This window comes from Micromys minutus (genome assembly GCF_963924665.1).
Source record: "Micromys minutus genome assembly, chromosome: 3".
NCBI lineage: Eukaryota > Metazoa > Chordata > Mammalia > Rodentia > Muridae > Micromys > Micromys minutus.
In genome coordinates, this window is record NC_137972.1 from 33133121 (window position 1) to 33151805 (window position 18685).

At 37.1% G+C, this 18685-nt stretch overlaps 1 protein-coding gene across 3 annotated transcripts in view; it reads right to left on the reverse strand.

Annotated features, from left to right (window-relative positions):
* SETD5 (SET domain containing 5) overlaps positions 1 to 18685 on the reverse strand; it is a 72079-nt gene that overhangs the window by 26630 nt on the left and 26764 nt on the right. The window contains exons 3-15 of one of the 3 annotated variants that reach the window (XM_080914690.1): positions 15071 to 15176; positions 14536 to 14687; positions 14139 to 14197; positions 13555 to 13733; positions 10111 to 10353; positions 9494 to 9642; positions 9051 to 9168; positions 8240 to 8349; positions 7363 to 7612; positions 6664 to 6747; positions 5356 to 5613; positions 3902 to 4222; positions 3276 to 3518 (exon numbers count right to left, since the gene is read on the reverse strand). In XM_080914690.1, the coding sequence (XP_080770816.1) occupies positions 3276 to 3518; positions 3902 to 4222; positions 5356 to 5613; positions 6664 to 6747; positions 7363 to 7612; positions 8240 to 8349; positions 9051 to 9168; positions 9494 to 9642; positions 10111 to 10353; positions 13555 to 13733; positions 14139 to 14197; positions 14536 to 14687; positions 15071 to 15176 (2272 nt within the window). Of the gene's footprint in view, positions 1 to 3275; positions 3519 to 3901; positions 4223 to 5355; positions 5614 to 6663; positions 6748 to 7362; positions 7613 to 8239; positions 8350 to 9050; positions 9169 to 9493; positions 9643 to 10110; positions 10354 to 13554; positions 13734 to 14138; positions 14198 to 14390; positions 14432 to 14535; positions 14745 to 15070; positions 15177 to 18685 lie in introns of those variants that run through there. The other 2 variants (XM_080914689.1, XM_080914691.1) reach the window with 2 other exon arrangements.

Here is an 18685-nt window from a genome sequence, read left to right on the forward strand (position 1 = left end):
CTTACGAGGCTGGCCTCAAACTTCCTTATCCTTCTGCTTCCACCTCTCCCAAGAGCTTCAGTATGTACCACAGCCACTCTGCGTTCTAAGAGGTGGACTTCCACCACCACTGGGAATAGTATGCAAACATCTTCCAACTGAGCCACATCACTGGTCATAACAAATAATTTTAAGATTAATTTTAATGAAGCATCTTTGATATGATAGTCTCTTTCTAAAAACAGTGAGTGATACCGAGCTGAAGATACAGCTTAGTGGTAAAAGTGCTTAGCCAACTTGTAGAAGAATCATGGCCGGCTAAGCATATCTAGCCCTGGTTTAAAAAAAAAAAAAAAAAAAAGGTATGGGAGACAATTAAGGATGATACTGATCAGAGTCTTGAAGAATGCAATACAAAGTTCAGTCAGTTAAATTCAATTTCTTTCTATGTGTTGGCAATGGAGACACTACAGATATAACTAACAAGTGTGTGTGTGTGTGTGTGTGTGGTATATGTCTTTAATCCAAGCATTCAAGACAGAGGAAGGCAGATCTTCATGAGACTAAAGTCAATCTATTCTACACAGATTTACAGACAAGCCAGAATGATTTTGAAACTTTAAAAGCTAAGTAAACAAGAAAAATATAAAACATAGACAGATGACAGGACCTCAAAGACAGCTGGTAGGAAGAGTAGGTAAAAATGTTTGTTGTAAAGCCTGCTCAAATTGATATAAAGGTGGGAGACAATGGACTACAGACTTACTCTCTGACATCCGAGTTTTAAACAAGTTTGTTTGCTTGGATCTCTGCTAGTTGGAAAAGTGAGAAAGGAACAAAAGGATTGAGGTCCTGCATAATTACCAATAAGGCATTTCAAAAGTTAGTCCATATTATTTACAACAATCTTCATATTAGTCACTACTAAATTACCATCAATCTTTCCTTTAAAAAACAAACAAACAAACAAAACAAAAAAGCCAGATTAGACCTGGAGAGATGGCTCAGTGGTTAAGAGCACTAACTGCTCTTCCAGAGGTCCTGAGTTCAATTCCCAACAACCACATGGTGGCTCACAACCAACTGTTATGGGATCTTATGCCCTCTTCTAGTATGTCTAAAGACAGCTATAATATACTCATATACATAAAATAATCCTTTTTTAAAAGTTGCTTTTCTTAGCACGTATTAACTATATAATGACAGGTCTCATAAAGTTCTATATACATACATAGTATATTTTGACCATACTCATGACCTTTTCATTCTTTCTTATTCCTTCCCATTTACACCAATCTCCCCTTTTTTGTAACGAATATGACTGTACTTTCTTAACTTAAGCAGAGTTTCTATTATGGTTGTTTACATCTTACCAGTGCCCATTACACCGAAAAAGGTATTCCTCCCATAATAAACTGAGTATATATAGTTTTAGATAGAGGTAGGGTCCTTCTTTTCTCATTTTCAACACTCATAAAAACAGGATTCTATTACTTAAAAAAAAATTACATCCTAAAAAGATCACCACTTTGTAGGGGACTGCAGATTTCATGCTTGTGTGGATGTTAGAGGACAACTATATGAACAGGTTTTCTTCCACTTTTACATTGGTTCTAGGATGGAATCCAGGGATCTAGGCTTGTGTGACAAGTGTTTGCCTACTTATCCATCACATCAGCTTCCTGTTTTACTCTTACTGAAGAAGTGAACAGTGTAGCCTATAGGTAGACTGGGTCTGTTCTGCCATTCTATGTTTAGAAGTTCTATCACTTATCATAGCCAGTAAATCATGTTTTGTTTTACAGCCCAGATTGGCAACACAATACCCTTGCCTTGGCTTTCTGAATGATGTAACAGCAAACATGCATGGCTATTATACCTGGTTATCACGGGTTATAGTGTTTTTGTATAACAAACATTTTCCTTTTCCAATAAACTCCTTAAGACCCGAGAGGCTGAATGAGTAGTTTAAGTGAATTTCCTAGAGATTCAACTCCGATTTCATTACTTAGACAAAATTACTATAGTTATCAGATTTTCCAAAACTTCCCATTGGTACCTATGCCACCAAGTTACTTATGTTACTGCATCATCCAACATTCCTTTGACAAGGACCTTGTAGTCAAATTTCTCATAAAATCTTCTACTTGTGAGTTTTCCCCACACAAACCAAGTGAGTGCATTACTTTGTAGGATGCATTTAGACTTCTGCAATGTACTACTGACTCAGCAGCACTGCCTTTCCCTTATGGAGACTCCTGTTTCCTTGCTCCCCTTCCATATCCTATGCCATTCTGTTGAACCTTCATATTCCTGTCCCTAAGAAGTAACTTATGTTCTTGGGGAAAAGAAAAAAAAAATCGTTTAAGTTTGCAGGAATCAGAAAGACCTGCCTGGAATTGGAGACTTCATCACATCAAAAAAGCTACATCCAGCATCCTCTTGTATATGATGCCAGTGGAAGAAAGCAATGGCAGACACTGAGGGTCGCAGCCTAAATCCAGATCTGACGATTAGAGAAAAGGGTATTTCAGGGAAAAGAAAGCTACCTAAAGGAGGAGCTAGTACACTGTGACTTGTTTTTCTAAAAAGCACTAGAGGCTTGAAGAACAATCTATCCCCAAGACACCTTTGGAACGTATGTACAAATTTGGGAATTAATAAAGTGCATTCGCCAAAAAAAAAAAAAAAAACAAAAAAACTACCAAACACTATTGGTACTAGACCCCCAAACAATAACTAGAGAGTCCCAGAAAGGCAGGGAATAAGGAGTCTAATTCATTGTTATGGACCAAGTAACAGCCATTATAATTTATTTAAACTTCTTAAGTAATAGTAATTGATTACTTAGTTACAACCACTATTTTATCCACTTTTATGAATATAACTGCCCTCCAAGAATTTGGGGCCCAACATCACACAATAACCATGCTAACCAATACCACAAAAGCACATCCATCCCATATATGCCTTGTGCTCTCAGTCAGTCGGAAACTTGAAAAGCTCCTAGGTACAACCAGGTAAATAGTTTGAGAACCAAAAATGTAGTATATATTCCTTCCAAGTTGACCATAGTGGCTACTAAAGAGTCTACTTCCATGGTTAACAAGAGAATATAAACTCACAAAGTTATCTAGAGATTCATAAATATTTAGACAATTATGTAAAATATGCTACAACTATATGCATCCTACAGTAATACACACTTTCATTCATGGGCAAACACACACACACACACACAGGAGGAGGGGGGGGAGGAAAGAGACAGAGAGACAGACAGACAGAGAGACACATACCTTCTTACAGGAGCTGAATGTACCATCAGGCAGAAGGGGCCTTCGACGCCTCTCAGGCATAAAGGGTGAGCCAAAGCGAATGTAGTGTTTGGGGGTGGTACAAATTAATGGGGAATGGATAAGACCCGGTAGCATGTTCAGGGTTGTTGCCAATACAGTTGGGTCAGTGGTGATACGCAAAGGGCACTCAACAGGGCATTCTTGCTTCTCTGCCTTGTCATTTAACCATTCTGTAACTAGATACTAAAGGTTTAAAAAAAACAAAACAAAACAAAACCCATTAGTTATCTACAGAAGCAGTAGTGTAGTCCACAAATAAAACCTCAACTTAAAACTAGAAAAGATGCAGCAACCATAGTGAAAATGAGTTGAGCATTCAAAGTGTAAGGGTATCTTTCCTTTACCTTTCCCATGCTCACAAAGAAAAAATACTTTGTTTTATCAGTGACTTAAGTTCTGTCTAAAATCAAGTGAACAAAAAGTAGGAAGTTTTCAGCTTTCAGCAAAAAACTTTTATCTACAATGTTCAATCTAATAATTCTAAGATTACTTCTTCTCTGGGGATTATAGGCTCTCTTGCTTTACCATAATATTCCTTACCATGTGAAATTTATATTGTCATTTACCTTTTTGGTTTTGGGGTATTTCGATGCAGCACGGTTGACATGGGATCCAGTAACTGATACCACAGTTGGGTCAGACCCTGTTAACTGTCTGTTCTCTCCTGAACTGTCTATATTTCCAGCTTCAGGAGGAGCTACTGAGTTGTTACTTCCTCCTTCTTCCAAGGCAGCTTGTGACAGCTCTGCCTGTTGTGCATTGGCCTGCTTCTGACGTTTTAGTCTTTGGGCTGAACTGGTCCGGTACCGAGAAATTCTACTTTTCGGTCGGGGTCTAGAAGGCTTAGCTGGAGGTGGTTTGGGGATTGGCTTTTCTGCAGCTACATCCTGTAACAATATCAAGGCCAAATGTTTACTAGAAATTTCTTTTCTCCTTTGCAGACAGTATCCCCCAGGTTGGCCTCTGGCTTACAATCTTCTTGCCTTAGCTTGCCTAGTTCTAGAATCAGACAAGGTACCTCTCACCTAGCATCAGAAATGCCTTACCTGTTTCTTAGTTGTTTTTCTTTCTAAAATCAATTTAAGCATTCTAAATAATAATGGTAGGGAAAAAGAAGAGATTTATTGTCATTTTCAATTAATCCTTGAGGCTAGAAAGATGAATCACCAATTAACACCACTTAGTGCTTTTGCAGCAAAGACTTGAGTTTAGTTCTTAGTGCCCGAAAACTCCTCTAACTTGAGTTTTGGTTTTAGATGGGGATTTAAACCCATCTTCTGGCCTCTGTGGGTACTAGGCACATACACGGTGCACATACAATGTAACTGTGTCATGATCTGTAACTCAGGAGTCAGAGGCAGGCAGACTACTGTGGATTTAAGGTCAGTCTGGTGGGGAGACCCTGTCACAGAAAAAATTATTTGTTTAAAATTTTATAGGCTTTATCACCTAAATAAAACAGACAAACATCTGGCTTAGTTAATTCTATTTCTAATAGACATCCATAAAATAAAAATAGGTCAAAAGTCAGTTAAAACAAGGCACATAATATTAAGGTACCGAGGAAAGACAATTCTTGTTTCTTTACTATACCCAGAGGTGCTACATTAAACTCTAGTAATTGCTAGGTCAGGGAAGAAACAGATAATCTTATCCTGAGAAGTCCCTGGAAGGTTAGGCATGAACCTGAGCTATTCAGAGAACCTGTGAAAAAAACCTAAAGATTTGCTTTCTTCCCTTGGAAATGGAGACTGAGTTATGCAAAGCCTTCTTCATGTTTAGTATGCATTTTCTCAAAATAAAGGAGTCCATGAACTTTTAACAGTGCATGTCTGGGAGACACTTTAAGTGCTAAGGGACTTTGTCATTCAAATGTTGACTTTACCTGTCTCTCTGCATCCCACAAATCTATTGAGATAAAAATAGCTTTGCTTATTCTGATACAGAGCAATATTAAAAATACTAACTTCTACCATTCTGACATTAGCAAACACAGGACTTTAAGAGTTTTCCCTCTTACCCCAGCATGGGAAGACCGCCGAGTATTCACACCGGTGCTCTGTGGGGTGCTTGGGATGGCAATATTTGAAACAGGGTTGCTAACTTCAGAATCAGGGGCTGCAGTTTTTGTCTCTTCTCCAACTACTATCTCTGAACTGCCAGTAGTAATCTCGATGTCTGAGTTGCTCTGTTCTACAGGCTGATCCCGCCGTTTCTTTCTCTTCTCTAAAGTTTCAAAAGCATGCATGATGGCTTCAACCTTCTTGTCTTCCCGAGTCTAGCGAGGAAAAGTATTAAAGACAACAACAAAAGCATCAACCAGAAGCTATTTCAGAAGTAACATTTGTGGGGTTTTCAAGAATGTATTCAAAGTATTATTAAATGAGCATGTGCATCACTAAACTTTAAGAAAAAAATGTTTAAAATTGTTTTAAATATAGAAAACAGATGTAAAAGAAAGTAAATTCAAAAGCTAAATGTTGGGTGAGCTACCCTGACACATTTTAGTGTATAAATTAACTATACCCAATTTCTGTCCTACTTTCAGAGCTTGAAACCAAAGTAAACTGTCATGAAACTTTGCCTAGGCACAAATAAACTCAATTAACAAATGTCTTTAATCAATCTGACAAAAAAAAATTCCTACAGATTGAATATGGAATGTGCCTCAAAGGCTCATGTTCGGTTAAAGGCTCAGAACTCAAGTGGTAAGTGCTTCTGGCAGGCTGTGGAGACCCCAGGAATTGCCCCTGGCTGCCACAGGAGAGTGTATCTTTGGCCCCTTAATGTTTTTCTTCTCGGCTTCCTGGTAGCAAAGATGTAAGCAGGTTTTCTTTGCAGTGGACTCCTACTGCTGTACTTCTGCTTGCTTCCAAAACAATAAAGCCAACAGGCCTGGAAAACCTGAGTGCAGATAAACTTGGCCTCCTTTAAGTGGTTTTTCTTAGGCATTTCTGCCACAAAAATAGAGGGCTAACAATGCTGATTTTCTTCCTATTCTCCCAGTAATTTGGGATAGAACTCAAGACCCTGTGCATGCTGTACAACTGCTGTCAGCAGCTCTACTTGATTTTAGTTTTTAGATATAAAAACACAAAACAAAGCAAGAAAACTAATCCAACAAACTTTGGACTTTATCAGCAAGTTTTAGGAAAATCTAATTGTTAGAAGGAAATATTTTAAAGCCAAAAACAGATAATTATCATAAACTACTGTATGCATGCCTATATATAGAAAAATAAAAACTACAATGAGATCTACTTTATGGTAAAATCTCAGAGAGAGGAAACAGAGAAAAGTGCAGAGACAGATACCAAATGGTACTTACCCTTCTGCTATGAGCTGAGTTCTCTTGGTCATCTGTAGCCTCTTCTTTTTCTTCTTCCGGTTTTAATTCTGGATTGTCAACTTCCTTTAAGACATAAGCACTATTAGATCATATTCAAACTCTGAGCAGCATCAACCTGCTTTATTCTGGCTACCTCTCCACTCCTTTCCCAGCTCTGTGCTGGGAATTAAGCCCAGTTACTTATGCATGCTAAGCACGTGGTCTATGAGTCAAAGGATGTTTTACTTTTGTTAGAATGGTTCTTGAAGACAGGGATTTATATTGTCTAAGTTAGCCTCAAATTCATAACCACACAGCCTCAGGCTTACAGATGCCAGGATTTTATGTGTGTATCACCATATCAGGCCCTAAAAGAATGGTTTTTGGTATTATTACTTTTCTTTCTCAATCAGGTCTCATGTTCTTCTTTTTTCTTTTCCTTCCCTCCTTTTCTATTTTGACCAGATCCCTTTGTCTATCAACCCCAGCTGTCTGAGAACTCACAAAGATCCACCTGCCCCTGTCTCCTAAATGCTAGAGTACTGTGCCACTACACCATGGCTTCATTCTGAGTATTAAAAAGATGAAAAGAAAATCTAAGTATACTCATGTTGATGTATGTAAATAGCAGTAAATGTTTTAGTACCACTCTTTAAAACACATGGATTCAAACCATCTTGCCTTGGCCAGGGAGATTACCTCATGCTCACTGGATACAGTTACTTTTTCTGGAACTTCTTGTGGTTGTGGGTCATGATTCTCTTCTGGAACCTCATTTTGCTGCTCCATCTCCAGCTCTTTCCGCCGTGCTTTTCTACGCCTGGTCTCTGCTCCAATGGTGGGAAAGCTAGGAGGAGGTGGGAGTGGCAATTCTGCAGCATTGGGATTTCTTTTCTGTATAGGGCAATTCCGGTTTCCCTTGTGGCAAGCACAGTCCACTTTGTAATTACTGTGCCAAAGAAACAACCAAAAGTATCTCAGTATTGTTGGAAACAGAATATTATGGCATATTAACTATTCATTTTATTGAAACATTGGTATAATTTCAAAACATATTCATTTTTTTATAGCCTATGCACAGAACTAGAAAGAAAACAAGCCTCCACTAAATCAGTTCTACTGCTTTTATTTTTCTTTCAGAGACAGGGTCTAGTTGGCCTGGAATACCCTATGCAGACCAAAGTGAAGTCAAACTCACACAGACCCATATACTTCTGCCTCCCTTGTACTAGGATTCTAGGCATTTTCATTACTTGTGTAAGAAAACAAAAAAACAAAAGACCCCCGACAAAGCCAAAAAAGAAAGGGGAAAGAATTGAAAACAAACTTAAATTAAGATAATTAAAAAAAAAAAGATTTATTTTATCTATTTATATGAGTGCATTGTTTCTACCTTCAGACGCACCAGAAGAGGGCATTAGCTCCCATTACAGATAGTTGTGAGCCACCCTGTGGTTGCTGGGAATTGAACTCTGGAAGAGCAGTCAATGCTCTTAACTGCTAAGCCATCTTTCCAGCCCTTAAATTAAAATCTTAATAAAGCCATTCATGTTGGCAAAAATTTCTGAGTTCTTACCAGTTACTATATTCATAATCAAATGCAATGGTGACTTCGGCATCCTTGGTGATAGCAGATACAGCATAGATACACAGGTGAATCATCCCATCTGCAATCATGTGTCTCACCTGTGTGAACAAGACATCATTATGTTTGCCTTAATAACCAAGTTTTCCATAAATGGAAAAAGTGTGACCCAAATAACTTCTGTCTATTTTGAGGACTGTTATTTTATTACCTCTATCATTTCATGATTGCACTCTTAATGAACAATCTATTAGACTTCTTCAAAACAGAAAACTATAATGATATTAGAAACCAGGATGAAACTATTATTTTGTATCTTAAAGATATCTATCTGCATTCTGCTAAAGAATTAAAAATTCCTTAGCCTGCCAACACAGCTGTGTTAATCTTACTACACTTACTGTGAATACATTGACTAATGAATTTTTAGAAATATCTAGAGATTTTCAGAACTTTCCCCCACAATAGCAAAGACAAATGACTTAGCTGGACTTAAAGACAATCACTACAACATGGCATTTTTATTTTTTCCAGTCCAATTTATAGACTTCTTATCCAGTCTATTTTATATAATAAATAACAACTTGTCGTTTTTCATTTCTATCCTCTTTAAAGAAAACCTATTTCTTGTCTTTATCCCATCTACATATGGTACCACACCTCTGCTTTCTCATCTCTGCATTTAAAGATCATGCAACTATTAGTTACAGACCTTTATCTGGGTGAAGTTTTCAGATTGTTTCTTCAGTAAACGTGTCCTTTGATGGTTCCATTGAAAGGGAAGTTGCTAAAAATAGCTTACCTCTGCATTTGGTGTACATGATCTTCTGATGAACCGAGCATCATTACCGAAAGTACGAGCATCGACACACATCTCTACACCATTGAATTTTGAGTAGAAGAGCACAAAGGGATATGGTCTAGGGATATAATTAAAATTCCTGTAATTCTCAACACAAACAAAAGGGCCACCCCATGACTACAAATGTGATGCATATGCTCATTCAATAAGGAGCAGTCATGTGCAATACCTAAGCTAGCAAACACCACAGATTTGTCTGCTTTCATTAATGAGTAAGTACAAAGCAAGGAATGCTGGGCTAGGAAAGGAGTCACCAGTGTATACACTATTTTGCAGATTTATTTGCCCTTTTATACCAACAGCAAACAGGCATGAGCTTATTCTGAATGACTTGTCAGCCAGAACCATGAAAGCCCTCAATGCTCAATGAATGATGTTCTTACTTTTTAAAGAAATGCCCATTGACCTCAAATTGTTGTCGTAACATGACTTTCCCACGATATTCTATTATAAGAGTGTCCAAAGCCAAATCTCTTGCAGCCCTCAAGATTTTCCGGTGCTTTTGAACACGAGTAACTCTTCCCAGCTGTAACTGAATAAAAACAGAATGTTAACATTTAAGAATAGCAATAGCAGTGTGGTAAACATTTACAGTGTTTCATAACCACTGAAAAGGTACCAACATTTTCTCTAAGGTTTTATTAGTGTATTATGTAGATTGGAGATAAGAAAATTTTCATTTTGGCATAAACTCATTTTCCCCAGGAAACATGCTCCAACTAGTGATCTCAGAGAAGGCAAGATTAAAGAAAAACTAAGACATTAGCGGAGCTGTTGTCTACTTCATGAATTTATAGCTTTCTATAAATCTTTTGTAATTCTTCATTTCTCAAACATGCCCCTAGAGAGTTTAGTTACTATAACCTAATTTTGGTCAAAAATGACCAGCAGGAAGGTTGTTCATTTGTTATTTGGGAAGGAATAATAATTTTGTCTCATTCTGGTTCTTTGGGTATTACAGTAATTTCAATCTTAGTGTCTTTAATGCTTTAGTTCTTACCTGCATTTGGGAACCAATTACTGTATTATTACAGGCCAGTTCAGTTTTATTAATAGTGTCTAAAATAGCAGGTTTGCCAACAAATTCCTTGTTAGAATGAAGATGTTGCTCAAGGGCATTCTGTACATCTGCACTGTACTGATTAGTGAAAGCTTCTTCATACTGATCAGTCCATAGTCTTATCCGATTTTCCCAGCCCTCAGTGGTATTCTCATCTAAATTCTGTGCTTCAGAGGGAGAATTCTGTAGAGGACAAATATCAAGTGAATTAGTAGTGATCATTCATGATCATAGAAGGTAGGATAAATAAGACACTTGTTTTTATTTGAACAGCTGGTTCAGTGTAAGAGCAATGGACTGAAATCAGGGGCTTTGGCTTCTACTTCCAATGAACTGTGAGGTGTTGGACACTTTCAAATAAGAAAATCATCTGCCTGCTTATGAAGTGAGAAAATAGTATCTTCATCCATTACTGGTTTCATAACCATTTTCAGTAATAAAAATCAGTCTATTAAGATTAACATCAAATTCCTTAGGAGAAAAAAAATAAGACAAAATAAGAATTTTAATTAGTCATAGTGAATAAAATTTCAAAATAGTTTAATATTCAGTTCTGTGAGTATAGCAGTACAAATAGTTTGTCTTTATATTAGGAGAATGAGTCACCGATTTGTTTCTGAGTCATTCATTATTTCTAATAGCAATACCTAGTTCATGATCTTACCACCCAAAGGGAAGTTACTATTTGAACCATTATCAAATATACTTCAAATATAATGTTCCATCATTCTATGTAAATTGACACACAGAATTGTTTATTCAAATGGACTAAAGAAACACTGCTTTACTTTATTGTTTTATTTTAAACAATTCTTTATTTATTTTATGTACATGACACATGTCCATGACCACACTGTCCTTGACACACCAGAGGAGGGCATCAGATCCAATTATAGATGGTTGTGAGCCACCATGTGGTTGCTGGGAATTGAACTCATGACCTTTGAAAGAGCAGCCAGTACTCTTAACCACTGAGCCATCTCTCCAGCCCCTATTGTTTTATTTTTAACAATTTACTGGTATTCCTGTGCCACAGAGGACAGCTTGTGGTAATTAATTCTCTACTTCCATCACAAGTGTCCCAGAAACCACACTCAAGTTGTCAGGCTTGGTGGCAAGTGCCTGTACCTGTTCACTCACCTTACTGGCCCCAAACACTGGCTGAGAGTTGTGTCTTCTAGGAAAGTTCTTCATTTTAAGATTAAAAATCCAAAGACTATTTTCTATATATTCCTATAGCTACTACCTGTATCTTTATGAAAGTTCTCATTAAAGCTGAGAACAAAATTTACAACCCAACTTAAGAATTAGAAGATAATAAAGTAAAACTTTTTTTTCCTATTTAAATTTTAATGTACCTACAAGACTGTGTTGAAATTGTAAGCAAAATGAAAGTTATGTAAACTTCTCTGAGAGAAACAGATAGTTTTTTAAAGGTTTTGTAACTTGAACTAGTTTCAGTATTAGTTGATAGTAGGGGGTGGGGGACCTTACAAGTGAGGTCTACAGTTAACCCCCAAATTCTACATAAAGTCTTTCTTAGTAAATGAATAAAATGAAACCAGCAGTTAAAAATACATGTGGCAACTTTTAGATCAATCTCATTAAAGAATCTCCTATCCACGTAAGAGCTCAGACTTTCAAACTTCACTTGACATCAATGACAACATCAACTTGCGTTCCAACTAAATACAAAGTAATTCTAATAAATTTATCCTAACTCAAGGAGTCACAGTTTATGTAACAGCCAACTTAAGAGATTTAGGGATATGAATACTTAGAAGAACCAAATTACAATGCAAACTTAAACTAAGGCTCTTAAATCCTAAACTTTTAGGAGTTATGTGACCTTATTCATGGCAGGATAAAAGAAGATACAAGAAAGGACAACCAAATCTCCTGTCCTGTAATTTTTAAAAACCAACCAGTATAACAAAACTCAGCAGTATCTAAAGTATATTACTTTTCCAAGCACACCCACCTATACACATACATACACACACCAAGCCACACCAGTCCTACTATTTGATAAGCAGCATTATATAAATCTCCACCACGAAAAATATGCCAAGAAATGCCAAGAAAAAGTAGTATAATTCCAATAAGACTAGCACATATTAACAACACCAATTTTCTACTAAAGAGTTATCCTTTCAAATGATGATTTAAAGCCAAAGTCATCTAGTAAAGTTTACAAGAGAGCCTGGCTCATCAGAAAATTCTCACTATAGAGGTTGAGTCCAATCACTGGAATAAAATAAACTAGTCTCATTTTGTTTTAAAAAACTGTGACCGCCCCCCACTACAATGAAACAGAAATGTGAAAATATTTCATAAAATAGACAAGAAAGTCCACTCTGGAGAAAAGCTTTATGAAAACTGAATGACAACATTACAACCTCATGAAAAACAGGCTACATGATTCCCAGAGCATCAATGTGAGGAAAGAAGCCAACCAAAGTGCAAGATTAAAGGTAAAATGCAGCGTCAGGAAAGGTTACCCCTTACCTTCATCCTAAAGGACTTCCAGGATCCCTCTCGAAATGCCTATCCCAAAAAGGAAAACAAGCAGGACAAAACAAAACTTGGTACCAAGAATGACAGTTAAACCAATGCGACTAAACTAAGGCACAGACCAGGATTCTATGCTGTCTCATTTTCTGTGTAACAAATACAATGGTATACCTCAAACCACGGTCAAGAAAAAGGACAGTTCAGAGGCTCATGAATACTGACATGAATTCCAAACTTTTGATGGAACTAGACAACTAACGGGTAAGAGCGTGCACCACTTATATACTATACAGATCACTGACACTGAGCACAAAGTAATTACAATCCTTAAGCTGCAGATTATCAGTTTTGAAATTAAGAAGGAAACAAAGACCAATCCCCTTGACAGAGGAGCAACCAAGCTGCTGTGATCGGAAGAAAAAATAGAAAAGACAAATGTTTCTTCTAGAGACTCTTTAAGAGTATAGAAAAGTGACCAAGACAATAAGGAAACCTAGACCATTCAAGAAAAATTTCCTCATGTTCTGTTGTTTTGTCTAGATACAGGACAATCAATCAGCCTAATGACATGAAGTCGCCCATGCAACCAAGACAAGAACTTATTGCTTTGTGGCAGAGAAGTAGGAAGATGCTGCAAAGATGGTGGCTGAAGTAGAAGAAACTGTGCCTGTGGTGATGGTTACGTAGGTTAGAAGAGAGTTTGATCTGTTTGTACATAATGATCAGCTGATTTTTTTGAAAGTAGAAAAAAAGTGGCCAAATATTGGCAATCAAATTTCTTCAAAGAATTTTAGTGTGTTCTTGCTTGAATCACTATGTTTGAGCTATTTCAGACAGACTTCTATTCAAGGCCTTTTTTATATTGCATACCTTGATCTTCTTCGTCTTTGGTGCTGCACGACCCTTTTCTGGACTCTTTTTCCTCTTCTTGGGTTTGGTTCTTCTAACAGTTAAGGTGATGCTTGTAGGTGTGTGCTGTGTTGCTGTGTACAACACAGTGGAAGGAGAAAGCTCCTCATCCCAGCTTTCTGTTGCACTGCTATCCCCACCTGAAAAAAGATGATTACACAGTTCAGGCACTAACATCACCTTATTCCACCCTACATCTGGTAAGTGATTACGTGTACTCTATGTAGACCCCACCTTTCTTCTGAAAACAAGATTTTTTTGTTGCTGCTGCTGGCATTAAGTATGTAAGATTTATTCTGTATTCCATCTATTTCCCCCTTCAAATTAGTCTCCATACTCTGCTGTCTTTATAACAGGTAACTTAACCCCCCCCCAAATTTGGTGCTCACAAAGAATAATTTTATTGTTATAGGTCTATGAAACATTTCTAGATAGATACAGTGGTTTTGACGGAACTTCTTTATGTGAAAATAGTTATGTATTATAGAACAGTTAAATCAAAATATTTACAGTCAAAATGTGGGTTTAACCCACCTTCTGCTTACCTGATATGTTGTCCTGCTTCCGCCGATGAAGTCTAATAACCTTCCCCCTGCTCATTCCCCTAAAGAGGGAAAATAAACTTAAAGTAGTCCTTTCAGCAGCATGCATCACATCACATCATACATGGGAGAAGTGTCTCTGCGTATTCTACCCCCTCCCTCCCACCTACCAAATGTTTCCAGGACATTAAATTTCATATCAAATTCAATAGCTTTAACATCAATCTCTCATTCCTTGTTGTCAGCAATTCTCACCTAGTGCAGAGAATTCGAGCCAAGGAGCACTAAGGAATCATCTACATTAACAAACACAAGAAAGAATACTTTGAGCTTTTCCCTACTGATAAGAAACCCTAATCCCAGCAACCCAGGTTTGAATTTAGATAAAACACGATCTTACCTGCACTTGTCACAGTTGAGAAGGAAGCCATCCTGAGAAAGACCACAAGGACACCAGGTAGGAACAGTCTCTCCTTCAGAGTTCGGGCTGTCTCCACAGCGTTCCTCTACGGGCGACGGCAGGCCATTCAGGTCAGAACGAGGGATGATCGTCTGGACAGGGGGAGAAGCAGGAGGTGTCGGAGGAGGAGGGGCTCCGTAATTATGATCCTGAAAATAAGATTTTTTAAATCAACAGTGTCCAAACACTGGCCCCTCTCTCCCCTAAAGTATGGTACATATGGAAAGAAAGAAGAAAGTAGTACCCTTCGTTTTTTGGCTTCAACCAGGAAAGTGATAAAACAAAATGCCAAGGTCAACTGGGACATAAAAACAAGAACAATGATGCAGGGCTAGACGTCCGCTGGAGGCAGGGAAGTGCAAAAGGGGCAACTTCGTCATGCTGCATATAAACATTTCAAGAAAGTCACAATGTATAAGAATGGATTACACTCCAGGAAGATCACTGCTCTGGAGAGAAACAAGTGCATACTCACAGCATAAGGCAGTCCTCGACACCCATGCCTCTGAGTGGTCCCATAATTATGAGTGGAATACACGCTCTTCTCATTAACTGCTGGACTAGCCTCCACAGATTCAGGGCTGCACAAAGGCGAAAAGCAATGCATGATAGCATAAAACCTACTCTTCCCTTAAACTAACAGTTCACTTCCCATTCTAAGCCCTTCTCTTTCCACAACCACCAGCCACTAGAATAAGAACTTAGTGAAAGTCTGTTTAACATAACTAAACCTATAAATAATAGTGTTATTGAGTGTGGATCTGTGTGTAACATGAAGCCAGTACAGGCAGATGTCTCAAGGCAGGCACCTGGGATACAAGGTGTCCCTAATGACAAACACAAACGTACCAGCAGAGCGGGGAGTTTCCCCTAGAGAAGCCACTCTGGGCTGGTTTAGACTCAGAACTATTCTTCTTAATTGGATCTCTTAATACTTCCATGAAACCTCACATGACATTTGCAGTGAGTGAGATGATGAAAGTGCCTTCTGCACTGCCCCAGGGACCAGGCCCTCTTCCATTCACTACCAAGACAGGATACCCTGAAGAAAGTACAGGCAAAAACAATGGCATCTTATATTTATCACACCTCTCATCTTGATGAACCCCCAAACACCTTTCACATATTAGAATTTCTCATCCACCAAGGACATGCAAGCATATTTAAGGACACAATTGTTTAACAGCTGCATGATAATAACATAGAACTTCAAAATAAAGCTGAATTTGGGAGTTAAATTTGTTTCATACTAAATAGTAACTGTGACTACCATTATGAATCATCTATTACTTGGGTCTACATGTATTAATTCATTTTATATCTGTAGTTTTCAAACATGGTCATCCCCCCCTTTTTATAGAGAGGGAAGTGAAGCTAAAGTGGTGAGATTACATGATTTTCCTAAGTACATATGCTTATAGAGTCAGGATGTGAAACAAAGAAGTCTGACTTCAAAGCTTCTTCCTTTCCCATTATGCATTGCTTAAAAACAAGAGTAACTTTTTATCTGTAAACTATATTTAAGGCCTTTAAGCCCAGGAACAACTTCTTCTTTTTTTTTTTTAAAATATTCAAGGTCATAAATTTAACCTAAGCTTTACTTGGTTAAAAAAAAAAAAAAAAAAAAAAGGCTATGCCCAAGGATAAAATAGGTTTTCCCTTGTTTCTTCAACTTTTGCTACCTGGTTCCGTTTTATAAACTTTTGAAGAATAATTAAGGAATGTAACTGTATGACTTGGCAGAAATGAGAATGGATTATCTGTAATGTATATCAACCAGAACAAAGATTCACCCATTAGCAACACCAACGGTCAGTGTTAACACAACTCCAGAGATCAAAGGGTTTTAGCGAATCAAATAATTCAGTTTGATCTACGTAACCACCTTCCTGTTTCCAGATATACAAAACACACAACATTAAGAAGCAAACCGTGCAAATCAATGTAGCACATGAACTGATAAGTGAGGGATGAAAGACGACTCTGAGATATGTATTGAACTCACCTAGTTTTATGGTCCACAACTGTGAGAAGGGGTCTTATTAATAACAGCAAAGGTCATTTCTAGGTGAGGAACTTAGACAGAGGAAAGTATTCTCTGTTAGTGAGGTGCATGCACTTTAGTAATTGACAGGGTCTTCAAAATGGGAATTGGCAGTGGGGGTGGCTGGAAGGGGAATATATCAAGAATGCAGTCAGTATTCTTGAGAAAAGAATGATCTGAACATGGGTCACTGAGGCAACTGGCTGAGTATTAGGAAACAAGTAGGGTTTCCTAAAATGAAACCAAAGGCAGACAAGCATTAATAAAATGAAGGTAGAATTTAGTTTCTATGATGGACAGTTAAAATAAAGTAATGGATTTATACATTGTTATTGACTATGTATGTTACTAGGTAAGTAATTCAAAGGGCTGTACATATTTTATGTAGGGAATTTTATACCATTAAACACATGGGGTGAAATAATAAAGTTGTTTATTAGAAATGAAGTTTTTTGTGGGACAGGAAAAAAATAAAAGTTGCATGAAATAAAAGATGGCCATGGAGATGGAGCTATGTTGGTTATATCTTACCCATCTCCAAACTGGGTAAATATGAACATATGCACTTCATGTGCAAGTCTAGGGAATAAAAATAAAACGTATATTGTGGAGGTTAACAGGCCATCGCACTGCTTAGTAGTATGTAGTCAAGCTCAAGCATAGTCATTTAAAATATTGTTATGCATACCTCATCTAAAATTTAAACATACTTTAATGAGGAAACTTTACAATGTCTACATTGTTTAGAAATTATAAATTTATTTTTTATGTGTATTTTAAAATATAGATTAAATTTTTACAGTATAGGATATGGGAAGGTAGCTCAGTAGAGTGCTGATCTAGTCCGTTTGCGGACTTGGGTTCAAGCCTCAGGACCACAAAACACAGCACACAAAAAAAAAGTATTAGGATTGCATGTCTTAATTAGACAACCATTTTATGCAAATGATTTTATACTTTTTTCTCCTGTGACTAAAATGTTTTAAAAGTTGGGCATACACAGAGAGATTTGGCTCATAATAGATATATTCCATCAATTATGTTCAATGAGCAATATGAAGTCTGATACTTTAAGGCCACTTCTTAGAAAGTAACTGGTATTTGATCATACAAGAGATGCAAAGATCTTTTGTGGTTATTCTGATATCTACAAGTTTCCCTACAAGCAATTTTGTGCATGTATATAATTGTAAAATGTAAACTCCTACAATCAAGAGTTTAAAATTTTATGAGGCCAAGTATAGGTTTCTTCCTTGGTTAGATATGCTGCCCTTATACAACATTAAATCTTGAGAGTGCTTGGAACAATGGTTAGGCATGATAAAGTAAGGACAAATATCATTAATAGTTAGTAACAGACTAGCATATAAGTTAAATGATTGACATCAATACCCTTTGTAAAACCAATCAACAAGAAATGTGAAATTGGTTGTTGACCATTAGTTATCAGAATTTTGTCTGGAGACCCTGAATGAGAACCCTGAGAAAGTTCTAGGACACAGCACTACAGTCACAGTACAGGCCAGTCTACTTTCATTCTTGCATTATTCCTTGATTCCCCAGACAATATATACAGTTACTGTTATACTTTGAGGAAATTATTTGTTTAAAATTAATTGCTTTAGGTCTTTTCCTTATCTACCAATTCCAAACTTACTCATTTACCTCTTGATTTCTCATAAATATTAATGCTATTTACTTATACATCATTTGTTAACACTGTAGTAGGTTATTATCTGACTTTATAAAGGCCTATAACCACTGGCTAGCCAATAACACAGGAAGAGTTTTAAGTACTTTATTTTAGAGAAAAATTACAAAATTGGAAGTCTCAGCTAATAGTATTTAACTAAATTCTGTTGGCATGCAAAAGTCATAGCCAAAACCAAACCCCAAAAAAACAAAACCCCCCAAATGACAGCAACCAAACAATTAAAAAACAAAAACAAAAAACACCTCTACAATAAAGAAAGACACTAGTCTTTTCTATGCCCTCCCTCCTCCCATTGTTTTATGGGAATAAGCTTAAAAATGACTTTCAATTCC